We start from the raw sequence: 23,236 nt of genomic DNA, 5'->3' as shown, positions 1-23,236 counted from the left end.
TATTTTGCTATCCATGTAATGCTATATGATCTATCCAATGAATCATATTGTTTGAGCCATCTAGGTCTTTTTCACATCACTTCCATCTCGGATTGTGAATTGCTCTGACATTTATTTCTCTGCATTGTTATGCCTCACTATTTGTAAATTGGATTTGCATAAAGAGTATGGATGGTCACCTGCATATGTGTTATGAATGAGTCACCGTAGGAGGCAAAAACAGAAATACTAGCTAAGTCCAGAAAACCAGAGAAGTTGGCAGCTATCGGATTGCAGACCCCTGAACCTATCAACAACAACTAGCAGTAGCCGTGGGGGGTTCCTACGGTGCCCTAGACCACTCGATCACAGCCGGAGAACTAAATAGCCTAAAGACAGAAAGGGAAATCTAAACTGCCCCAGAGCAGACCCCAAAGCAATAGGCAGCCCCCAACATATAATGACGGTGAAGAAAGATGAAAAAACACTCACACAGATAGAAAGATAGGCTGAGCAAATGATGGGGCCCAAGCTAACTAAATAGGACAGGATAGAAAAGCTGCTGTCTGCAATCCGCCAAAACCCTACCAAAACAAGAGCCAACAGACTGATAGCGAAAAAAGCCCTGAAGACGCTAGGCTTCAAAAAGACTATATCAGTACTCAGGTATTTTCTGAAGACAGAGCAAAAAGGAATTCAGCTCACCCCAGCAGGGAATGGCAGAAATCCAGAAAACAAGGCAAAACAAAACCAAAACACAAATGCAAAAAGCAGAGCAGAAGACTTAGCTTTTGAGGAGCAGGAATCAGACTGGTCTCCTAGAATCCCTCAGAGAAATCACCCGCAAGGCAGAAGGGCGTCGGCTGCCTTATATCCAGTCAGCAATTCCAGTCACCCAGTCATCATCATTCTGCTCAGGTGCTTGGTAATCAGCCTCACTACCTTCCTTCACCAGAAGAGGGAGTTCATCAGACCTCAATGGAGAAGGGGAAAATTAACTCACAATAGTACCTCCCCCTTGAGGAGGGGTCACCGAACCCTCATCCACGCCACCAGGGCGATCAGGGTGAGCCCGATGAAAGGCACGCACCAATCTTTTGGCATGAATATCAGAGGCAGAGACCCAGGAATTATCCTCCTGACCATAATCCTTCCACTTAACCAAATACTGGAGTCTCCGTCTAGCCAGACGGGAATCCAGTATCTTCTCTACCTCATATTCCATGTTACCTTCAACCAATACAGGGTCCGGAGGTGCCACCCCAGGAACAACTGGTTCAACAAACCTCTTCAACAAGGACTTATGAAACACATTATGGATTTTAAATGTGACAGGAAGAGCCAAACGAAAAGAGACCGGATTAATAATCTCCAAAATCTTGTAAGGTCCAATAAATCTAGGCTTAAACTTAGGAGAAGCCACCTTCATAGCGATATTTTTTGATGATAACCAAACCATATCACCAACCTTAAACTGGGGACCAATGGTCCTATGTCGGTTGGAAAACCGCTGGGCCTTTTCCTGGGAGAGAGATAACTTATCCACCACTTGGTCCCAGATATGGTGCATTCTCTCCACCACAGTGTCAACACCTGGGCAGGCAGAAGGCTCCACCTGCCCTGAAGAAAATCGAGGATGAAACCCAAAGTTACAAAAAAAAGGTGACATCAAAGTGGCAGAACTAGCTCTATTATTTAAAGCAAATTCGGCCAAGGGCAAAAATGAAACCCAATCATCCTGATCAGCGGAAATAAAACATCTCAAATACGACTCCAAGGTCTGGTTTGTTCTCTCCGTCTGCCCATTGGTCTGAGGGTGAAAAGCAGAGGAGAAGGACAACTGAATTCCCAGCTTGGAACAGAAAGTCCTCCAAAATCTAGACACAAACTGAACTCCTCTGTCAGAAACAATGTTCTCAGGAATCCCGTGCAAGCGAACCACCTGTTGCAAAAACAGGGGCACCAACTCAGAGGAAGATGGCAACTTAGGGAGTGGTACAAGATGAACCATCTTAGAGAACCTATCACAAATCACCCAAATAACAGTCATTCTCTGAGAGACAGGCATATCAGAGATGAAATCCATTGAAATATGGGTCCATGGTCTCCTGGGGACCGGCAAAGGCATCAACAACCCACTAGAGCGAGAACAAGGTTTAGACCGGGAGCAAGTCCCACAGGACTGCACAAAATTCCTGACATCACGAGACAAGGCGGGCCATCAAAAAGACCGACTCACCAGATCTCTATTACCAAAAAAATACCTGGATGACCAGCCAATGTGTCATGTCGGCGGTCACGGCTGCACCCGCTCCCGCCCCTCCTCCAGCGGCGACCGCCGCCACCTCCTCCTACCGGCGTCCTCGCCGCGGCGCGCTCCCACGCTCTGCCTCCCCTCCTGTGACGGCACCGCGCTCCTTCCTTAGGGCGCGCGCGCGCACCAGCGTCCCCTCTTCCGCCTACGGGGGGTGGCGCCGGGGGCGGCACGTACCGCCCGCTTCCGGACCCTAGGGTATTTCTGGCGCGCTCTCTATTGAGAGGACGCCTGAGAGTTGCTGTGCGCTCGCCACGCTGCGCTTTGGCCCCCTACCGGTTCCTATAGTGCCGCCTGTTTCCCGTCTGTCTTCCCCTTGGCTTCCAGCCCCCGCTCTGCATCCTTGTTCCCAGTGTTCGTTCACCCTGCATGACCGCTCTGTTCTCCCTTCTGGTACCCCCCTTGTGTGCTTCCTCCCGGTCCTCTCCCCTCTAGTACCTGCTCCCTGTCTGTCTACCCATCCAGTAGTCCTGTTAGGTCCTCTACCTCTCAGTCCAGTACTCGTGCCTACGGGCGCCTCTTGTCCTTGAGCCGCCCCTCCTGGTACCGGCTGTCGCGGTTCTGTCCTCGGTGGTCTTGCCCCAAACGATCCCTGTATAGGGGTCGGTCTTCACCTGGAGCGCTCGACCCCCGGGGCTCCAGATCCGCGACCCAGAGGGTCCACTCTCGGACGTCCTTTTCCGAAAAACGTCACACAATGCAGAGCAATGAACTTCAGACATCACTCTCTTCTTCCACTGGTCAGGAACATACAACTTTCCACTGGGACAACGCTCAGGTTTGTCCTCCTGGAACTCTTCCAGAGCACGTCTCAAATCGGGCGAGATGGCAGAAAGAACTACCCCTTCGCCTAAGATGGTAGCAGGCTTGGTCACCACAGGAGAATCAGCCAAGAAGCTCCTAGAGAGGGCGTCTGCCTTGACATTCTTAGTGCAAGGAAGAAAAGAGACCACAAAATCAAAACGTGTAAAAAACAAGGCCCACCTAGCCTGTCTAGGGTTCAAGCGTTTGGCCGACTCCAGGTAAATCAAATTCTTGTGGTAAGTGAGGACCACGACTTGATGATTAGCTCCCTCCAACCAATGTCTCCACTCCTCAAATGCCCATTTCATGGCTAACAGTTCCCGATTCCCCACATCATAGTTACGTTCAGATGGAGAGAACTTTCGGGAAAAGAAAGCACAGGGATTCATTTTAGATGTTACAGGATCCTTTTGGGACAAAACAGCTCCTGCACCAATCTCAGAAGCGTCCACCTCTACCTGGAATGGGAGTGAGACATCAGGTTGCCGCAAAACCGGGGCAGAAGTGAATCTTCGCTTCAGCTCCTGAAAGGAAGAAACAGCCTCCGGAGACCAATTCAACACATCAGCACCCTTCTTAGTCAGATCAGTCAATGGCTTGGCAATACTAGAAAATTTTGCTATAAATTTCCGATAAAAATTAGCAAAACCCAAAAACTTCTGGAGGGCCTTCAAAGAAGTGGGCTGAACACCCAATCATAAATGGCCTGTACCTTGGCCGGGTCCATTTCAATAGTTGACGGAGACAAAATAAATCCCAAAAATGAAATCCTCGGTACCCCAAAAAAGCATTTCGATCCTTTGACATACAGGGAATTCTCCCTCAAGATCCGGAACACAGTCCGAACATGTTCCACATGAGAATCCCAATCCTTGGAGAAGATCAAAATATCATCCAGATAGATCATCAAAAATTTATCCACAAAGTCTCGGAAAATATCATTCATAAAGGACTGGAAGACAGAAGGGGCATTAGTGAGCCCAAAAGGCATCACCAGGTACTCAAAATGTCCCTCCGGAGTTTTAAACGCCGTCTTCCATTCATCCCCGTTCTTGATGCGGATAAGATTATACGCCCCCCTGAGGTCAAGCTTGGTAAACCAGAAAGCACCTTTAACTCTGGAGAATAGATCCGAAATCAGGGGTAACGGATACTGATATTTAATAGTAATTTTGTTGAGGGCACGATAATCAATACAAGGCCTTAATGAACCATCCTTTTTGTCCACGAAAAGAAAAACGGCACCTAAGGGTGAAGAGGATGGTCTAATATGACCCTTCTCCAACGCCTCCTTAATATAGGATCGCATAGCCTCGTGCTCGGGTACAGATAAATTGAAGAGCCGACCCTTGGGAAATTTACACCCCGGGCTCAGTTCAATTGCACAGTCATAACTCCTATGAGGAGGCAAAGACGCAGACTCATTCTCACTAAATACATCATAAAAGTCCGCCAAATAGTCAGGAACATCATGCAACTGAGGAGAGGTGGAAAAAAACGGAGCCTCACTAAAGGCACACCGACAACCCCAACTCACCACAGACACAGATTTCCAATCCAAAACTGGATTATGAATTTGCAACCAGGGAAACCCCAGAACAATGGTATCATGCAAATTATGCAACACCAAAAATCTGCAATTTTCTTGATGGTCTGGGGCGACCAGTATTACCACCTGGGTCCAAAACTGAGGTTTATTTTTCGCCAAAGGAGTAGCATCAATCGCCCTCAAAGGGATAGGCGTCCGCAGAGGTGTCATCGGAAATCCACAACGTTTAGCAAAATCCAAGTCCATTAGGTTCAGGGCTGCTCCCGAATCCACAAAAGCCTTTCTCGGAAAATATGGACAGGGAGCAGATCAGAGTAATTGCCAGAAGAAACTTAGGTTGAACACCACCCACAGAAAACGTGTGTGCAAAACGTTTCTCTCGTTTAGGACAGACAGAAATAATATGCGAGGCATCTCCACAAAAAAAACACAGCTTATTACGCCTTCTGAACTCCTGACGTTGCTCCCTGGACAAAACTCTATCACATTGCATAGGTTCAGACACTTGTTCAACAGGTGGCAACACCTCTCATGCAGTCCTGCGTTCACGTAAACGCCGATCAACCTGAATGGCTAATGACATAGAATTGTCAAGACCAGAGGGAACAGGAAATCCAACCATAGTATCTTTTACGGCTTCTGACAAACCCTTCCGAAAGAGAGCTGCCAAGGCATTATCATTCCAGGTAGTAAGGACCGTCCACTTTCAGAATTTTTGACAGTACAATTCTGCAGAATCTCGACCCTGGCTCAATGCCAACAGGGTCTTTTCAGCCTGATCAATAGCATTAGGTTCGTCATACAACAACCCCAAGGCTTGAAAAAATGCGTTCACATTAGTCAGAATAGGATCATCTGGTTTCAAAGAAAACGCCCAATCCTGGGGATCGCCACGCAGCAAAGAGATGACAATTTTAACCTGCTGCGCAGAGCTCCCTGACGAGTTAGGCTTCAAGGCAAAAAATAATTTACAATTATTTTTGAAATTCAAAAATTTAGACCGATCCCCAAAAAACACATCAGGAGTAGGGATCTTTGGTTCAGCAGCATGTGAATGAGCAAGGTAGGCGGAAATTCCCCGCACTTCCACAGTGAGCTGCTCCACACGATCAGACAATTGCTTTATCTCCATTGAGAGGAAAAAAAAATTCCCCCTACGGCCTCAGAGATATAGAGGAAAAAATATACACACTTTTTTTTTTTTTACAATTCTTTCCTGCTATTGAGTACCCTAGGATCTGCGGTATTGCGGGTGATTCTGTTATGAATGAGTCACCGTAGGAGGCAAAAACAGAAATACTAACTAAGTCCAGAAAACCAGAGAAGTTGGCAGCTATCGGATTGCAGACCCCTGAACCTATCAACAACATCTAGCAGTAGCCGTGGGGGGTTCCTACGGTGCCCTAGACCCCTCGATCACAGCCGGAGAACTAAATAGCCTAAAGACAGAAGGGGAAATCTAAACTGCCCCAGAGCAGACCCCAAAGCAATAGGCAGCCCCCAACATATAATGACGGTGAAGCAAGATGAAAAAACACTCACACAGATAGAAAGATAGGCTGAGCAAATGATGGGGCCCAAGCTAACTAAATAGGACAGGATAGAAAAGCTGCTGTCTGCAATCCGCCAAAACCCTACCAAAACAAGAGCCAACAGACTGATAGGGAAAAAAGCCCTGAAGACGCTAGGCTTCAAAAAGACTATATCAGTACTCAGGTATTTTCTGAAGACAGAGCAAAAAGGAATTCAGCTCACCCCAGCAGGAAATGGCAGAAATCCAGAAAAATAAGGCAAAACAAAACCAAAACACAAATGCAAAAAGCAGAGCAGAAAACTTAGCTTTCAAGGAGCAGGAATCAGACTGGTCTCCTAGAATCCCTCAGAGAAATCACCCGCAAGGCAGAAGGGCGTCGGCTGCCTTATACCCAGTCATCATCATTCTGCTCAGGTGCTTGGTAATCAGCCTCACTACCTTCCTTCACCAGAAGAGGGAGTTCATCAGACCTCAATGGTGAAGGGGAAAATGAACTCACAACACATATGTATTTTGGTTGTTGGCAATTATTTCATTTCTATTTAGGCATCCTTAGTGGAGTCTACCTCTGTTGTAACATCTCTTTTCAATTTCCTTCTCATTTTGCATTGTGTGTCTTCAATAAAATTTCATTTTATTTCACTTTTGGTTGCTTCACACCTGTTTTCTTGTAGGTTTCACTGTGAAATGTAAGTCATAGTGAGAGCATGATCCCCACAGTAGCCCAGCTGGAATTAACAACCGTGCTCTGACATAACTTCAAGAATTTATTACATGCTTACAGAATACACCGCAATACTGAAATTTTAAGAGCGTGTTCACCCATAATTAAGTCTCTAAGTGGGACTAAACAGTGAATGAAGACATAGTTTAAAAAAGGTAAAATTTGTTGCACAAAAAACGAGCCCTCACAAATACAACCAGCCAAGCTAAAGCATACAGCTGGGGGGCTGGTATTCTCAGACAAATAAGGGGCCATGGATATTGCCCCCACCAGCCTAAAAATAGCAGCCTGCAGCCACCCCTGAAAAGGCGCATTTATTAGATGAGCCAATTCTGGTGCTTTGCCTGACTCTTCCACTTGCCTCGTAATGGTTGCAAGTGGGGTTCATATTTGTGGGGTTGATGTCACTTTTGTTTGACTGGAAACATCAAGGCCACGGTTTAGTAATGGAGAGGTCTATAAAACGCCTATCCATTACTAATCATATAGTGATATTGTAAATAAAGACACAGACAGAAATAAACTGTCACGGGAAGCTTAGGTAACTCTAGGCTGAACCCCGGGGCCCCTGCGGTGTCCCTCAGACTAGTGGAAACCCTGACTTTCCCTCAACCCAGGGTTTACACTGAAGGTGTGCCTGCCTGGGCCTCCACCCTGTCCTTGTCTCCTGTCCAGCCCTAAGCTGAACCCACCACCCGCCACCCAGTGAAGAGACCAAACACCAGACCCCACAAATAAGTATGGACAAGGGTAAGGGAAACGCACCACACCACGTACACACAAGAGAAAACAATAAGGTGCAAGGGCAACCAAATAATACCACGCAGGGAGGAAATAATGGCAACAACGGAATATACTACACCAGATATTGTATGCTCCTAAGACGCCCCCTTCAGACCGGTAACACTAGCACAAGGCAAGAGCTATAGTCGGCAACGCCCATAGTCACGCAGGACAATTTAAAGGCGGGGGCGCGGCTAAGCCCTCACCCAGACTAACAACCTGGTCAATCCAATCCAAGCCGGATCAGAAGACCAACCGGCGCCGCTGAGAACAAAGTGGTAGGGTGGGGTATTACCGCTGTCTGCCGGACAACCTGGTGCGAACCGTGTCCGACATGACATAAACCCCTTATCGACCAGGGGTATTTTTGGCTTTGCATTTTCATTTTTCCCTCCCCTTCTTTCCAGAGCCATAACTTTTTTATTTTTCAGTCAATATGGCCATGTGAGTGCTTGTTGTTTGCAAGACGAGTCGTACTTTTGAAGTCACCAAGTTTTTACCATATCATGTACTGTAAAAGGGGTAAAAAAAATTCCAAATGCAGTGAAATTGCAAAAAAAGTGCAAGTCCACAATTGTTTTTATTTATTTATTTACCGTATTTTTTTTTACCATGTTCACTAAATGCTAAAACTGACCTGCCATTATGATCCTCCACGTCATTACGAGTTCACAGACACCAAACATGTCTAGGTTCCTTTTTATTTAAGCGGTGAAAAAAAATTCCAAAGTTTGTAAAAAAAAAAAAAATAAATAAAAAAAATTGCCATTTTCCGACACCCATAGCATCTCCATTTTTCAGGATCTAGGACTGTGTGAGGGCTTATTTTTTTGCGCACCAATCTGACATTTTTATTGATACCATTTTGATCTTTTGATCGCCCGCTACTGCATTTTAGTGCAATGTTGGAGCGACAAAAATGATGTAATTCTGGAGTTTTGATTTTTTTTCTTGCTACACCATTTACCGATTGGATTAATTATTTTTATATAATGATAGATTTGGCGATTTTGAACGCGTTGATAGCAAATATGTGTATATTTTTTATTTTATTTTGAATGGGGTGAAAGGGATTTGATTTGAACAGATATGCTCAATTGCTATGAGCGCCGTCCGCTGGGCAGCGCTCATAGCTATCGGCTATGACAACCACAGGGATCTCCTGCTGACCCCGGGTTGTCATGCCATCCCATCGGTGATCCGCGGTTATGTGACACGGGTGCCCATGGGAGAAGGTAATGACGCACTTCCTGCGCTTGCATGTTAAATGCCGCTGTCAGAGTTTGACAGCGGCATTTAACATGTTATCAGCCTCTGGTGAATTGCGATTCCACTCGTGGCTGTTCCGGGCACATGTCAGCTGATCAGATCAGCTGTCATGTGCCAGAAAAGATGCGGGCTCTTCGCCGGAGCCCACACCAAACAGGGGGAGGCGTCCAATGACATAGTCTGCCCGTCATTGGACATTAAGGGGTTAAGTCTATCGTCTTCTGTAAAAAACTGAAAATAATGAACCTCTGAGGTCACCCCTGAACTGCGGTGACCTCAGTGAGATCACCACTATCAACCTGAGAAAACGTTTCACGATACAGCGTTGAGATTTATGTCAACACAGTTCAGGGGCCTGGTTGGGAATGCAGCCTCAGTGACCTGCGGGAACCACTATGACTTCACCGCTGGTCACTGACGCTGTGCTAGCAGCATCTCATTCTCCCGTGGTCTTCAGCCTGGACAGTTGCATCTTGGCACCGTCCAGGTTGAAAACTATTTATCCCAGACATGGATTATAGCATGGGACAGAACTCCAGACTGGTGAGCAGGGCCGGCCCGAGAGATTATGGCGCCGTAGGCGAAACTATTTTGTTGCGCCCCTACTATTCTTGGCAGTAGATGAAAACTTGGGATATAAATTTAGGAGCAAAATAAACCACAACAACAATGATTAATTAACTCTCTCCTAACTCTTTAATCTTCTGAGAAGTTGTATAGGACAAATATATACAAAGTAATCAATAACACAAAACTAAAACGACCATAGGTAATTAAAATTTTTGTTTGCTTGCCTTTTTTTTTAAAAAGATGACACTAAGTCACCGAGATTAATTTGTTTAGCAACTTCAGATTCTATCGAAATTGTTGCCAACCCAACCAACCTCTCTTGCGTCATATTTGCCCTTAAATATGTACACTTTTCTTTCCATCCCTAAAACTTTTTGCCTTTTGAAAAGATTTTTTATAATTTTTTCTATTTTTTCTCTGGCGCCCCCTTTGGGTCAGCGCCCTAGGCGGCCGCCTAGTTCGCCTATACGTTCGGGCCGGCCCTGCTGGTGAGGGATATGGTTGTTTTTTATTTTTGCTTTTTTAGAGGAGTCCATGGCTTCAAAGGAATGGATGTTAGGCGAGTATAACGGTGTTTGCTATTTTTAAATAAAAAAAGTAAAAGTGTGTGTTTTTTTTATTTCAAATAAAGGACTTTATTCTGGCTGTGTTTTTACTTACAATATAACTATAGGATTAGTAATGGATATGCATCTTCTAGGCTTCCCTATATAACAATTTTTCAAAGGAGTCACTTTCCAGTTGCCACACCTTTAATATTTCTCTAGGTTTATTGCATCAAGGGGGCGGTCTCATGGTGATGGGGCTGATGTGGTTTGCCCTGTACCTGCTCCAGAGGCCAGCGCCGGAGTGATCAAAATATCAGCAATAACATCACATTTCCAGGCTTCTTGTAGGAATCCTGCTACTAAGCATGTGTGGCATCATCAATAGTCTGCAGCTGGACACATGCTCAGTAAACAGACACGGAGCTGAAAGAGTCATGCTAAAACAACAGAAACACCGTAGTAACACATTCACATCACTGCTTCAACAGAACACAAATGAAGGATTGTTTATTTTCAAATATTATACTATAATATATACAGTATTTGGTTTTATGCATTATTATTAGTATTGAAAATAGAATGTTTCTATTTATTTATTTTAAAGCCAGAAATGCCCTATAGCACTAAAAAATTCCATGCTGTGTTAATGTGAATGTTGTATGCACACTTTAATATGTACTCACGTTGTCATCACTGTCCATCTCGCGTGATATTTTTGTTTTGTATGTAACCACTCATATACAGCTATATAAATAAATAATAATTTTTGAATAAACTATATTATCACATTTAAATCAATATAGATATATATAGGGCATAATGGATTTCTATGTGCTTATGTTCTTCAAATATGACACTCTTCCTTTACTCATTTTTTTTTACCTTGCTTAGGATACGGATAATGTCTCCACGCTGGAATGACAGCTCATCACTCTTGTCACTCTTGCAATTCCAGAGTCCCTGGTAATAATCTGCATAGTTAATTACAGACTCCCCTGCTGAAGAAAGCAATACAAGTGCACATATTAGACAAGACAAACAGAACGTTTATCTGAATACACAGCATCATTTCTGTGAACACAGAGATATCACATTTCTATAGGGAACTTATCTAAAAAAGACGATCAAAATCTTTACAGTATTGACAACAGAAGTGACACAATGCATTCATTTCCTATCTACATCACAATCTGGTAAATTACAGCTGCCTGTCAATGAGCTTTTTATTCACACCATCAAAGCCTATTAGTGTCATCCCACTGCAGCACACAGAACTGATATTTTATGCAGAAACATTAAAAGTCTAACAATACACCTTTATAAACATTTGCCACATTAGAAAATTGTTTTCTGCTTTTACTTTATCCAAAAAACAAGGTTAAAATATTCAGTTCTACTACTTGTCAAAAAATTTTAGACACAGAATGAGCTTTCATGTGGTTCATACAGTTTAATGGCCACAATAGGAAAGATTATACCCAATTTCACAATTGACTCACGTTTATTTGTGGAAAAAAAAGGGAATTTGGTGAAAATGTAGCAATTTTCAAACTTTTAATTTTTATGCCCTTTTTACAGCCTGTTTTCACCTTTCTGACTTACGTTTATTTGTGAAAATAGTCAGAAATTTGGTCAAAATTTAGCACTTTTCAAACTTTTAATTTTTATGCCCTTTTTACAACAAAAATTACAAAACTTTTTTTAGGAACCACATCACATTTGAAGTGACTCTGAGGGGCCTATATGACAGAAAATACCCAAAAGTGTTACCAATCTAAAAACTCAAAGTGATCAAAACCACATTCAATAAGTTTAATAACCCTTCAGGAGCTTCACAGTGATTAATAGAATATGGAAGGAAAAAAAAAAAATATTTAACTTTTTTCACAATTTTTTTTCCTTTAGATCCAGTTTTTGTTTTTTTTTACTTTCACACGGATTACAGGAGAAAATGGACCACACAATTTGTTGTGCAATTTCTCCAGAGCATGCAAATACCCCATATGTGGGGGAAAACCACTATTAAGGCACACGGCAGCAGAGTTACTCTGGACTCCATCTGGCCTCTGTTCAGCATTGTCCTTTTCGTAAGTGCACAAAACTGTGGGCGACCAAGCTTTTATGCTTGCCTAAAAAGACGGACACGGCTGGATCACAGGTCAGACAGCATTCACAGTGCCTCCATCTGCCTCATTATAGGGTATCTTCCGCAGCGGGTTCTGTCTGAATCATGTATTTCAGAGATTTACACAGAAACCCCGGTGGAAGCGCTCAGAATAGAGCAGTGGATAAATGTGCGCCGAGCCTTACTGTGATATTTGGGAGGCAGAATGAACAAATCAACAGCAGGTGAAGAATTGGTTTTATTTTTTACACGGTTCCTTGTGCGGTATTAAGTGATTAGACAACTATTTTTTGGTCTGGTGCGATTACATTTTTTTATGTTTTGTCGCTTTTACACAGTAAAAACTATTTTATAGAAAAAATAATTATTTTTGCATCGTTTTATTCTGAGAGCTATAAATTTCTTATTTTTCCGCTAACGGAGCTTTATGGCGGCTTGTTTTTTTGTGGGACAAGATTATGTTTTCAGCAGTGGCATTTTTATTTATATTAGTCTTTTTGATCGTGTTTTATTGCACTTTTTGTTTGATGGTATGATGATAAAGCATAGTTTTTTGGCCTTGTTTTTTATTTCTTTTTCTTTACGGTGTTCACTGAAGGGCTTAACTAGTGGGACAGTTTTATAGGTCAGGTCGTTCCGAACAAGGCGATACCAAATATGTGTCCTTTTTTTTTTCTTTCTTTTTAACAAAGAAATGTATTTAATGGAATAATATTTTTTCTTTGCTCTGTTCTTTATGTGGGGATTTTTTAGAAGATATTTTTTAAACACTTTTTAATAACTTTTTTACATTGTCCCATTATGGGACATCATCCTTATACTGACAGATCGCTGGTCTGATACTGTGCAATGCTCATTCCCTCTGCGATGCTCCTCAATGTCGCTGTCACTTGACAGCGGCATAAAAGTGGTTAAACGCTAGCTATCGGTGCTAGCACCAATCGTGGGCATTGCTGCAGGGTGTCAGCTCTCACATAGAGCTGACATCCACACCCGATCGCAGTGGCGCTCAGTGTGAGCCCGCACGATTGTGGCGCCATACCTATACAGCGGTTTGCGGGAACGCAGCTCCATATATGTACAGCGCATGTCAGGAAGGGGTTAAAATACAACATGCAAAATCCTATATGAAAAGCCACTGGTCATGTTAAAGGGAATCTGTCACCAGGTTTTGCTTTCTCATATGAACGCAGCATAATGTAGGAAGAGAGACTCCACTGATGTATCACTTAGTTTACTGACCGCTTACAATCAGGCTTCCGACTGCAGCACTCAACTGAAACTGCCCTTACTAAAGTCACCAATGACCTACTAACCGCCAAGAGCAAGCGACACTACTCTGTCCTCCTTCTCCTGGACCTGTCTTCTGCCTTCGACACTGTGGACCATTCCCTCCTGCCCCAGATTCTCTCCTCTCTTGGCATCACAGGTTTGGCCCCATCCTGGATCTCATCATATCTAACAGACCGAACATTCAGTGTCTCCCTCTCCCAGACCACCTCTTCACCTTGCCCCGTCTGTCGGTGTTTCTCAAGGCTCAGTTCTAGGACCCCTACTCTTCTCCATCTACACCTTTGGCCTGGGACAGCTCCTAGAATCCCATGGGTTGCAGTATCATCTCTATGCCGATATCATGCAGATCTACCCTTCTGGACCTGACCTCACCTCCTTACTTACCAAAAACCCACAATGTCTGTCTGCTATTTCAGCTTTCTTCTCTGCTCGCTTTCTAAAACTGAACATGGACAAAACAGAATTCATAATCTTTCCCCCATCTCACTCTACCCCTCCACCAGACCTATCCATCAATGTGAATGGCTGCTCACTTTCGCCAGTCCCGCATGCTCGGTGCCTCGGGGTGATCCTTGACTCTGCCCTCTCTTTCAAGCCAAATATTTAAACCCTTGCCTCCTCCTGCCATCTCAAACTCAAAAATATTTCCTGGATCCATGCATTCCTTGACCATGAAACCTCAAAAACACTAGTGCACGCCCTTATCATCTCCCGCCTCGACTACTGCAACCTCCTACTCTCTGGTCTCCCCTCTAGCACTCTGGCACCACTCCAATCCATCCTGCACTCTGCTGCCCAACTAATCCAACTGTCTCCCCGTTATTCCCCAGCCTCTCCTCTCTGCCAAGCCCTTCATTGGTTTCCTATCGTCCAGAGGCTCCAGTTCAAAACCCTAACTATGATATACAAAGCCATCTACAACCTGTCTCCTCCATACATCTGTGACATGGTCTCCTGGTACTTACCCACACGCAACCTTCGATCCTCTCAAGATCTCCTTCTCTACTCCCCTCTTATCTCTTCTTCCCACAACCGCATATAAGACTTCTCCCGTGCTTCCCCCATACTCTGGAACTCTCTACCCAAACATATCAGACTCTCGCCTGCCATGGAAACCTTCAAAAAGAACCTGAAGACCCACCTCTTCCGACAAGCCTACAACCTGCAGTGATCCTCAGTCTACTGAACCGCCGCACGACCAGCTCTACCCTTTCCTAGTGTATCCTCGCCCATCCCCTGTAGACTGTGAGCCCTTGCGGGCAGGGTCCTCCCTCCTTCTGTACTTGTGTGTGTCTTGTATTGCTCATATTTATTGTACTTGTCTATATTTGCCCCTTTTCACATGTAAAGCGCCATGGAAAAAATGGCGCTATAAAAATGTATAATAATAATAATAATACTGGGTGCAGCAGTTGTGTCACAGAGTTCTTAGATGTAGCAGAATTCAGAAAGCTAACTCCACTCACACCACAGTTTTCTGTGCACATTGTATATTGACAGTAAACTGCTAATCAGTGCTGTGGTTGGACGATAGCACATGCGGACACCAGTCCGGAAGTTTTAATCTGCTGATAAAACACTCATTGTATTAAAACAGCAGCACACAGCCTAATAAGCGACACATCGCTAAAATCAGTGTCTCAGCCCATGCTGCCTGCAGATTACATAGCAAATCCCTCCTGACAGATTCACTTTTAAAAGGGTTATTTCATTATTTAAAATGGACGTCTTAGTACTTATATAGGCAACAATCTAAATTCCTTATCAGTGTGTCTTTAGATTGTGACAGGAAACTCATTCAAACATGGGAGAACATACAAACACCTTGCAGATGTTGTCCTTTGTGGGGTTTGAACCCAGAACTCCAGCGCTGCAAAGCAACAGTGCTAACCACTGAGCTGCGCAGGATTTGCAATGCAACCTTATTCACTTCAAAAGTGAGTGCAATACCTTACATACCTACTAAATAAAAATTTCCCACAGGCAAAAAAGCTTAAGACAACTTATAAAATAAGATCTTGATCGGACAGCCTCAGAGCTGATCACTGAGCTAGCCAATCAGTGTAAGTCAATTATGAGATTGGTTAACTACTTTAAAATACAGGTAGGAGCATAGGTCTAAAGGGGGTTTTACACATAGCACTATCGCTAGCAATATCGCTAAAGGCCCTTTTACATTTAGCGATGCACCAGCGATCCAACCAGCGATCCGACCCGGTCAGGATCGCTGGTGCATCGCTAAATGATCGCTAGTGAGCTTTCATACAGAAAGATCTCACAGCGATGCAGCAGCGACGCAGCGCACGATACTTACCATTCACACACAGCGATCCTGCGTCCTCCGGCCCGCCTCCACGCGTCGCTGGACGTCACAGCAGGAAGTCTCAGCAGGAAGCGCCCGACGAGAAATGGAGCCGGACATTCTCGCGCGATCAGCGATGGACAGCGGGGGAGCCGGTCGGAGGTAAGTATCACACATAGCGATATCGCTAGCAATATCGCTATAATGTCACAAAACCAGTGACGTTTTAGCGATATTGCTAGCGATATTGCTTAGTGTAAAACCCCCTTTAAGCATCACCGATTTGGTGACGCAGCAGCGATATCGCTAGCGATATCGCTAGCGATATCGCTATGTGTGATACTTACCTCCAACCAGCCCCCCCGCTGTCTGTCGCTGATCGTGCGAGATCGCGCAGCTCCATTTCTCGTTGGACGCTTCCTGCTGGCACCGACGAGCGACGCGTGGATGCGGACGGGAGGACGTCAGGATCGCCGTGTCTGAAAGATAAGTAATGACCGCTGTATCGCTGCTGCATCACTGTGAGATCTGCCTGTGTGGCAGCTCACTATCGATCATTTAGCGATGCACCAGGGAGCCTGACCGGGTCGTATCGTGGTCTGGATCGCTGGTGCATTGCTAAATGTAAAGGGGCCTTAAGGGGTAAGGTTTCTCTTTGTGGAGAGTGACATGCCAGCTCTGGCTTGTCAAGGTAAGGAGGCTTATTCGCATGCAATGGTCCTCTGGGAAAATAATATGCAAATTGCCTCTTCAGAGAAAAAGAGGACTTGAACTCTATAGCGCCACCTATTGGTAGTAGCGATCCTACAAGTCACAATCAACCCTTTAACGAGTCTTGTAATATGACTTAGGATAAAAGCCAATTCAGAATCTCAATTTGCAGACACGGTGTTTCGAGCTATTGGCTCTCGTCAGTGCAAAGTATGAGAACTGACTTGGCTAGGTGAGAGGCTCTGGACTGAGGTCTAAGGTTCTCCTTGTGGAGAGTGACATGCCAGCTCTGGCTTGTCAAGGTAAGGAGGCTTATTCGCCGTGCAATACTCCTCTGACTTTGCACGGACGAGATCCAATAGCTCGAAACACTGTGTCTGCAAATTGAGATTCTGATTTGGCTTTTATCCTAAGTCATATTATAAGACTCGTTAAAGGGTTGATTGTGACTTGTAGGATCGCTACTACCAACAGGTGGCGCTATAGAGTTCAAGTCCTCTTTTTCTCTGAAGAGGCAATTTGCATATAGGCGCATAGTAATTGATAATGAGAGGACAGTCAATATCATAATAATTTAGTGAAGTTCTTGTGATGTCTGTATTTTAATTAACTGATGATTAATTTTGGTTATTTATATTGAAATTTTACAACTTAAAAACTGCTAAAAATGGGGTAAAATACCAAACCAAATACTTCTGATCTCTTATTTGCACCAAAGATCCAGGAATAATGCTATTTCTGGTGATCCTCACAGCTCTCACATACAAGTGGTCACCATGTGACTGCTGCAGCCAATCACACAGCAGCATACTAGCAATGTGTCTCCCATCATTGAACATTGATGCCAGCTCTTCAGCACCACTGTGGGCATTGACTGACTTCAGCAATCACATACGATATATCAACATGGGTTTACGAGGGACCGTTCCTGTCAGACTAATCTGATGAGATTCTATGAAGAGGTAAAGTTCCAGCCTGGACCAAGGAAACGCAGTGGACATGGTGTACATGGACTTTTCAAAAGCTTTTGATACGGTGCCACACAAAAGGTTGATACATAAAATGAGAACAATGGGGATAGGGGAAAATATGTGTAAGTGGATTAAGAGCTGGCTCAGGGATAGGAAACAAAGGGTGGTTATTAATGGAGCACACACTGGCTGGGTCACGGTTAACAGTGGGGTACCACAGGGGTCAGTATTGGGCCCGCTTCTTTTTAACATTTATTAATGACCTTGTAGGGGGCATACAAAGTAGAATTTCAATATTTGCAGATGACACTAAACTCTGCAGGGTAATAAATACAAAGGAGAACAATTTAATATTACAGGAAGATATATGTAAACTAGAAGCTTGGGCTGATAAATGGCAGATGAGCTTTAATGGGGATAAATGTAAGGTCATGCACTTGGGTAGAGCAAATAAGATGTATAATTATGTGCTTAATTGTAAAACACCGGGCAAAACTGTCACTGAAAAAGACCTGGGTGTATGGGTGGATGACAAACTCACATTTAGCGGCCAGTGTCAGGCAGCTGCTGCAAAGGCAAATAAAATAATGGGATACATTAAAAGAGGCATAGATGCTCATGAGGAGAACATAATTTTACCTCTATACAAGTCACTAGTACGACCACACTTAGAATACTGTGTACAGTTCTGGTCTCTGGTGTATAAGAAAGACATAACTGACCTGGAGCGGGTGCAGAGAAGAGCGACCAAGGTTATTTGGGAACTGGGGGGTCTGCAATACACAGGTTATTACATTTGGGGTTATTTAGTTTGGAAAAATGAAGGCTAAGGCTAGTTTCACACTTGCTTTTTTTTGCAGCGCGTTTTTCCCGCAAAAAAACGCATTGAAAAAACGCATACATAAGCATACAACTGCTGCGTTTTTTTCAAGCATTTTTATGAGCATGCATGAAAAAACCGCAGCGTTTTTATGCGTTTGTATGCGTTTTTAGCGCGTTTTTACCGCGTTTGCGTTTTTTTCCAACATTTTTAGGTGGCCCCTCACACTACCCAAACCATGACTTTACTAACCCTAACCCTGACCCTAACCCTAACCCTGACCCTAACCCTGACCCTAACCCTTAACCAAATCATACTTAACCCTAACCCAAACCCTAAACCCTAACTAACCCTAACCCTGACCCTAACCCTAACCCTGACCCTAACCCTAACCCTGACCCTAACCCTAACCCTGACCCTAACCCTTAACAAAACCATACTTAACCCTAACCCTGACCCTAACCCTGACCCTAACCCTTAACCAAACCATACTTAACCCTAATCCTGACCCTAACCCTTAACAAAACCATACTTAACCCTAACCCTAACCCTAACCCTGACCCTAACCCTGACCCTAACCCTAACCCTGACCCTAACCCTTAACAAAACCATACTTAACCCTAACCCTGACCCTAACCCTGACCCTAACCCTTAACCAAACCATACTTAACCCTAATCCTGACCCTAACCCTGACCCTAACCCTAACCCTGACCCTAACCCTTAACAAAACCATACTTAACCCTAATCCTGACCCTAACCCTGACCCTAATCCTTAACAAAACCATACTTAACCCTAATCCTGACCCTAACCCTGACCCTAACCCTAACCCTGACCCTAACCCTGACCCTAACCCTTAACCAAATCATACTTAACCCTAACCCAAACCCTAAACCCTAACTAACCCTAACCCTAACCCTGACCCTAACCCTAACCCTGACCCTAACCCTAACCCTGACCCTAACCCTAACCCTGACCCTAACCCTTAACAAAACCATACTTAACCCTAACCCTGACCCTAACCCTAACCCTAACCCTGACCCTAACCCTTAACCAAACCATACTTAACCCTAATCCTGACCCTAACCCTGACCCTAACCCTGACCCTAACCCTTAACAAAACCATACTTAACCCTAATCCTGACCCTAACCCTGACCCTAATCCTTAACAAAACCATACTTAACCCTAATCCTGACCCTAACCCTGACCCTAACCCTGACCCTAACCCTGACCCTAACCCTTAACAAAACCATACTTAACCCTAATCCTGACCCTAACCCTGACCCTAATCTTTAACAAAACCATACTTAACCCTAATCCTGACCCTAACCCTGACCCTAACCCTGACCCTAACCCTAACCCTGACCCTAACCCTTAACAAAACCATACTTAACCCTAATCCTGACCCTAACCCTGACCCTAATCCTTAACAAAACCATACTTAACCCTAATCCTGACCCTAACCCTGACCCTAACCCTTAACAAAACCATACTTAACCCTAATCCTGACCCTAACCATGACCCTAATCCTTAACAAAACCATACTTAACCCTAACCATGACCCTAACACTAAACCTAACCCTGACCCTGACCATAACCCTAACCCTAAACCCCCTTAACTAACCCTAACTCTAACCCAAACCCCTAAATTCCATGGTTTAAAAAAAAAAACGCATATGCAAAAAAACGCATACATGAGCATGCCAGTGCGCACATATGCGCATCCATAGGCTATAATGGCCATTTTTAGCGCAAAACGTGCGCATATGTGCGCATGCGCTTTTTTGCAGGGCCAAAAAATGCAACATGCTGCGTCTGGAAAATCCCAACGCACACCCCAAAAAAACGCAGCGCATGAAAATCGCATACATGCGCTGACCAGTGCGCAGGTATGCGCACCCATGTTAAATATAGGGGAAAAAACGCATGCGCAGGTGTGCGTTTTTTTCCAGCGCTAAAAAACGCAAATGTGAAACCAGCCTTAGGGGTGATCTTATTACAATGTATAAATATATGAGGGGACAGTACAAAGACCTTTCTAATGATCATTTTACTCTTAGACCTGTGACGGGGACAGGGGGGGGCGTCCTCTACATCTGGAGGAACGAAGGTTTAATCTTAATCACAGATGCAGATTCTTTACTGTAAGAGCAGTGAGACCATGGAACTCTCTGCCGTATGATGTTGTAATCAGTGTTTGGGCTCATACTCACTTGCGAGAGACATGGGTCATTCTGAGTCAGAGATTCTTGTACCCATTCAGGTCTGGAGACCCAGCAAGGTGCTTCGGTTGAAACAACCAAGTGACAAAAGGTGTCTGGTTCCCTTGAGTCAGTGTCAGTCAGCAGTGTCGTCTTCTTCATCTGGTCTGCTAGTCGTCGAGTCAAGGTGTGATGACGTCTCTGAAGAGGGGGAAGTGGTGGCATTCCCTTCACACGTCTCCAGCGACTATACCAGTAATCTGCTCCCAGCAGCATCCCTGCCTCTTCATTGTCTTCCCTTGGATAAACGGCTGACGATGGATCCTGACTGTATGCCTTCAGCTCCCCTGTGGCCAGTGGGTGAAGTTTCCAAGACAGAGCTTTACTCATCCTCCACCCTAGAAGAGGTGGTCCAGTTTTTTCAGAGTAACAGGCTGAAGTTGCCTCCTGAATGTAAGCCTTCTGCTTCCAGGTGGCCGGTTGGTGAAGATACCAAGACAGAGGGTTTCTCACCCTCTAACCTGGAAGAGGTGGTCCAGTTTTTTCAGGGTACCAGGCTGAAGATGCTTCCTGAATATATGCCTCCAACTTCCATGTGGCCATTTGGTGAAGATCCCAAACCAGAAATTTGCTCATCTCTGCTTTCCACCAGTCTAGAGGAGGAGGTCCAGGTCATTGTGGAGGTTGACTCCGTCGGGCACCAAGAGACTTGGCACTCTGTGATTCCTGATGGCACGCCTACTTCACCTTACCTGGAGGATGTCGTTTCAGCCTGGACTGTGTGTGGTCCCATTCTCCTTCTGCAGGTCATCCTGGCAGGCTTGAAGAAGAGGGGCCGTAAAGGGGGTACTGTAACAAACCCTGCCAGCATCCCTGCATGGCCTCCCATCCCCCACACACCAACTTACTCACTGCTCCAGGCCTTGCCGTATGTTCTGTATGCTGCCGACTCCATGCTGTGTGCCTCTTCCTTCCTGCCTGCTCTCTGCATGCTTTCTGGCTGTGTGCATAGGGGGGCAGCGCCAGAACACTCTGGTTCTTATGGAATTAGGGTGCACTTGTCTAATGTGTCCCTGGCCAATTATCAAGAGGCCTCTAGTATTTAGGGCAGCTCCACTCGGTGGAAGCGGCCTGTGCAATGTCTTGACTCAGTTAGTGTCTTGCTGCTGAGTTGCCAGGCCCTACAAAAAAGACACGGCACTCAATGAGCGAGAGGCAGGTGCACAAGTCGGGTATCCAACCAACTGTACAAAATATCAAAAACTTGGCAGTCAAAAAACGAAGGCAATTTCACAGTTCCTTTATTGTTGACGCATCCAATTAAACACATTCCTTTGAACGTTTTCAGTCAAACAACAGACCTTCATCAGAATAAGTTTCTCATGGTTGATTTAGCTGAAGTAGATTTAGAAGAGAAAAGCAAAAAAAATTGTAATTAACATCCAAGATAATACACAAAGTCAAAAATAATAATGGGATGCTACAAAACATCGCATAACGTATTACAAGATACATATACGTTGATCAAATGAATTATTTTTTAGGCTTAGAATGCCGAAGATTGAGGTTCAAGTAAGCTCAGTGAAATTCCTTGGCTTCCATGGGCTGTGATACGAAGTCCGTGCTGTGATGGTAAATAAGGAAAACAGTATTGTGTTCCAGGAAAATGGTGGTGGAGAAAACAAGTATATCTGAGTATGAAAAGGATACAGTGAGGTTCTCTGGAATGATATGGTGTACGACACCATACGTGAGGTGGTGGTCGGATGAAGAGGTGAGTACCAGAGGAAATACCTAAAAATGGAGCTGTATGAGAAAATCCATATGCTGTAGGGTATGCTGTAATGGGTACGCAACTCGTGGTACTGAATATGTAACAAGATGTATTAAGGTAAAGAAGACGTCTCCTGGGAACGGGCTCAAGAAGGCAAAGAGGCACTGTGGAGAAAAAGGGGTACATGCAAAGCCTCGTAAGTGGGACTAATATGGGAGTTGATAGGCTGACAGCTTATTGAGTACTAGGTTTACTGCCCCAAACTGGCGCTGTATATGAACAGGCAAGCCGGTGATGCCTTAAAAGTGGTAATGTTGCAGCTATAGCTAGATTGGTGGCATGTTGGATACCGCACTTAGAGTCCCAGGTGGATACTGTGGAGTATTCGGCTTGTGAGCCGTGTCCAGTGGTCCCGCACTAATCACAAGTAAATGAAACAGTGCTATAGGAGGGGGCACCAGGGGTGCAGCATAGCAGCGCTTAGCCTGTGTCCAGGGAAAGTGAAGCTGCAGCCAGGGGAGACGCTGCCTGGTTCATTTACCTGTGATCAGCGTGGGACCACTGGACACGTATATGTATCTTGTAGTACGTTATGCGATGTTTTGTAGCATCCCATTATTATTTTTGACTTTGTGTATTATCTTGGATGTTAATTGCAATTTTTTTTGCTTTTCCCTTCTAAACGTACTTCAGCTAAATCAACCATGAGAAACTTATTCTGATGAAGGTCTATTGAAAACTATCAAAGGAATGTGTTGAATTGGATGCGATAACAATAAAGGAACTGTGAAATTGCCTTCGTTTTTTGAGTGCCAAGTTTTTGATATTTTGCCAGGTCCTGTCCTGAGTTTCGCCTTCTCTGGAGGCTTGATTCCTAGTCCTGTGTCTGTTTTGCCGCCTTCCAGGAGCCAGAATATCCTGGTCTCTGTGTCCTTGTTCCTTGCCTTGTCTTGTACCTCTCCGTC

At 44.6% G+C, this 23,236-nt stretch overlaps 1 protein-coding gene across 4 annotated transcripts in view; it reads right to left on the bottom strand.

Annotated features, from left to right (window-relative positions):
• Positions 1-23,236, bottom strand: part of SKAP1 (src kinase associated phosphoprotein 1) — an 889,984-nt gene that overhangs the window by 105,641 nt on the left and 761,107 nt on the right. For all 4 annotated transcript variants that reach the window (XM_073572419.1, XM_073572420.1, XM_073572421.1 and 1 more), the window contains one exon: positions 10,957-11,072. In XM_073572419.1, the coding sequence (XP_073428520.1) occupies positions 10,957-11,072 (116 nt within the window). The remainder of the gene's footprint in view (positions 1-10,956; positions 11,073-23,236) is intronic.

The sequence above is a fragment of the Dendrobates tinctorius genome, unplaced genomic scaffold (assembly GCF_039654945.1).
Source record: "Dendrobates tinctorius isolate UK_male_01 unplaced genomic scaffold, ASM3965494v1 ptg000032l, whole genome shotgun sequence".
NCBI classification, from domain to species: Eukaryota; Metazoa; Chordata; class Amphibia; order Anura; family Dendrobatidae; genus Dendrobates; species Dendrobates tinctorius.
Note: the sequence above shows the minus strand (reverse complement) of the source record. Positions and strands in the feature narration are given on the sequence as shown.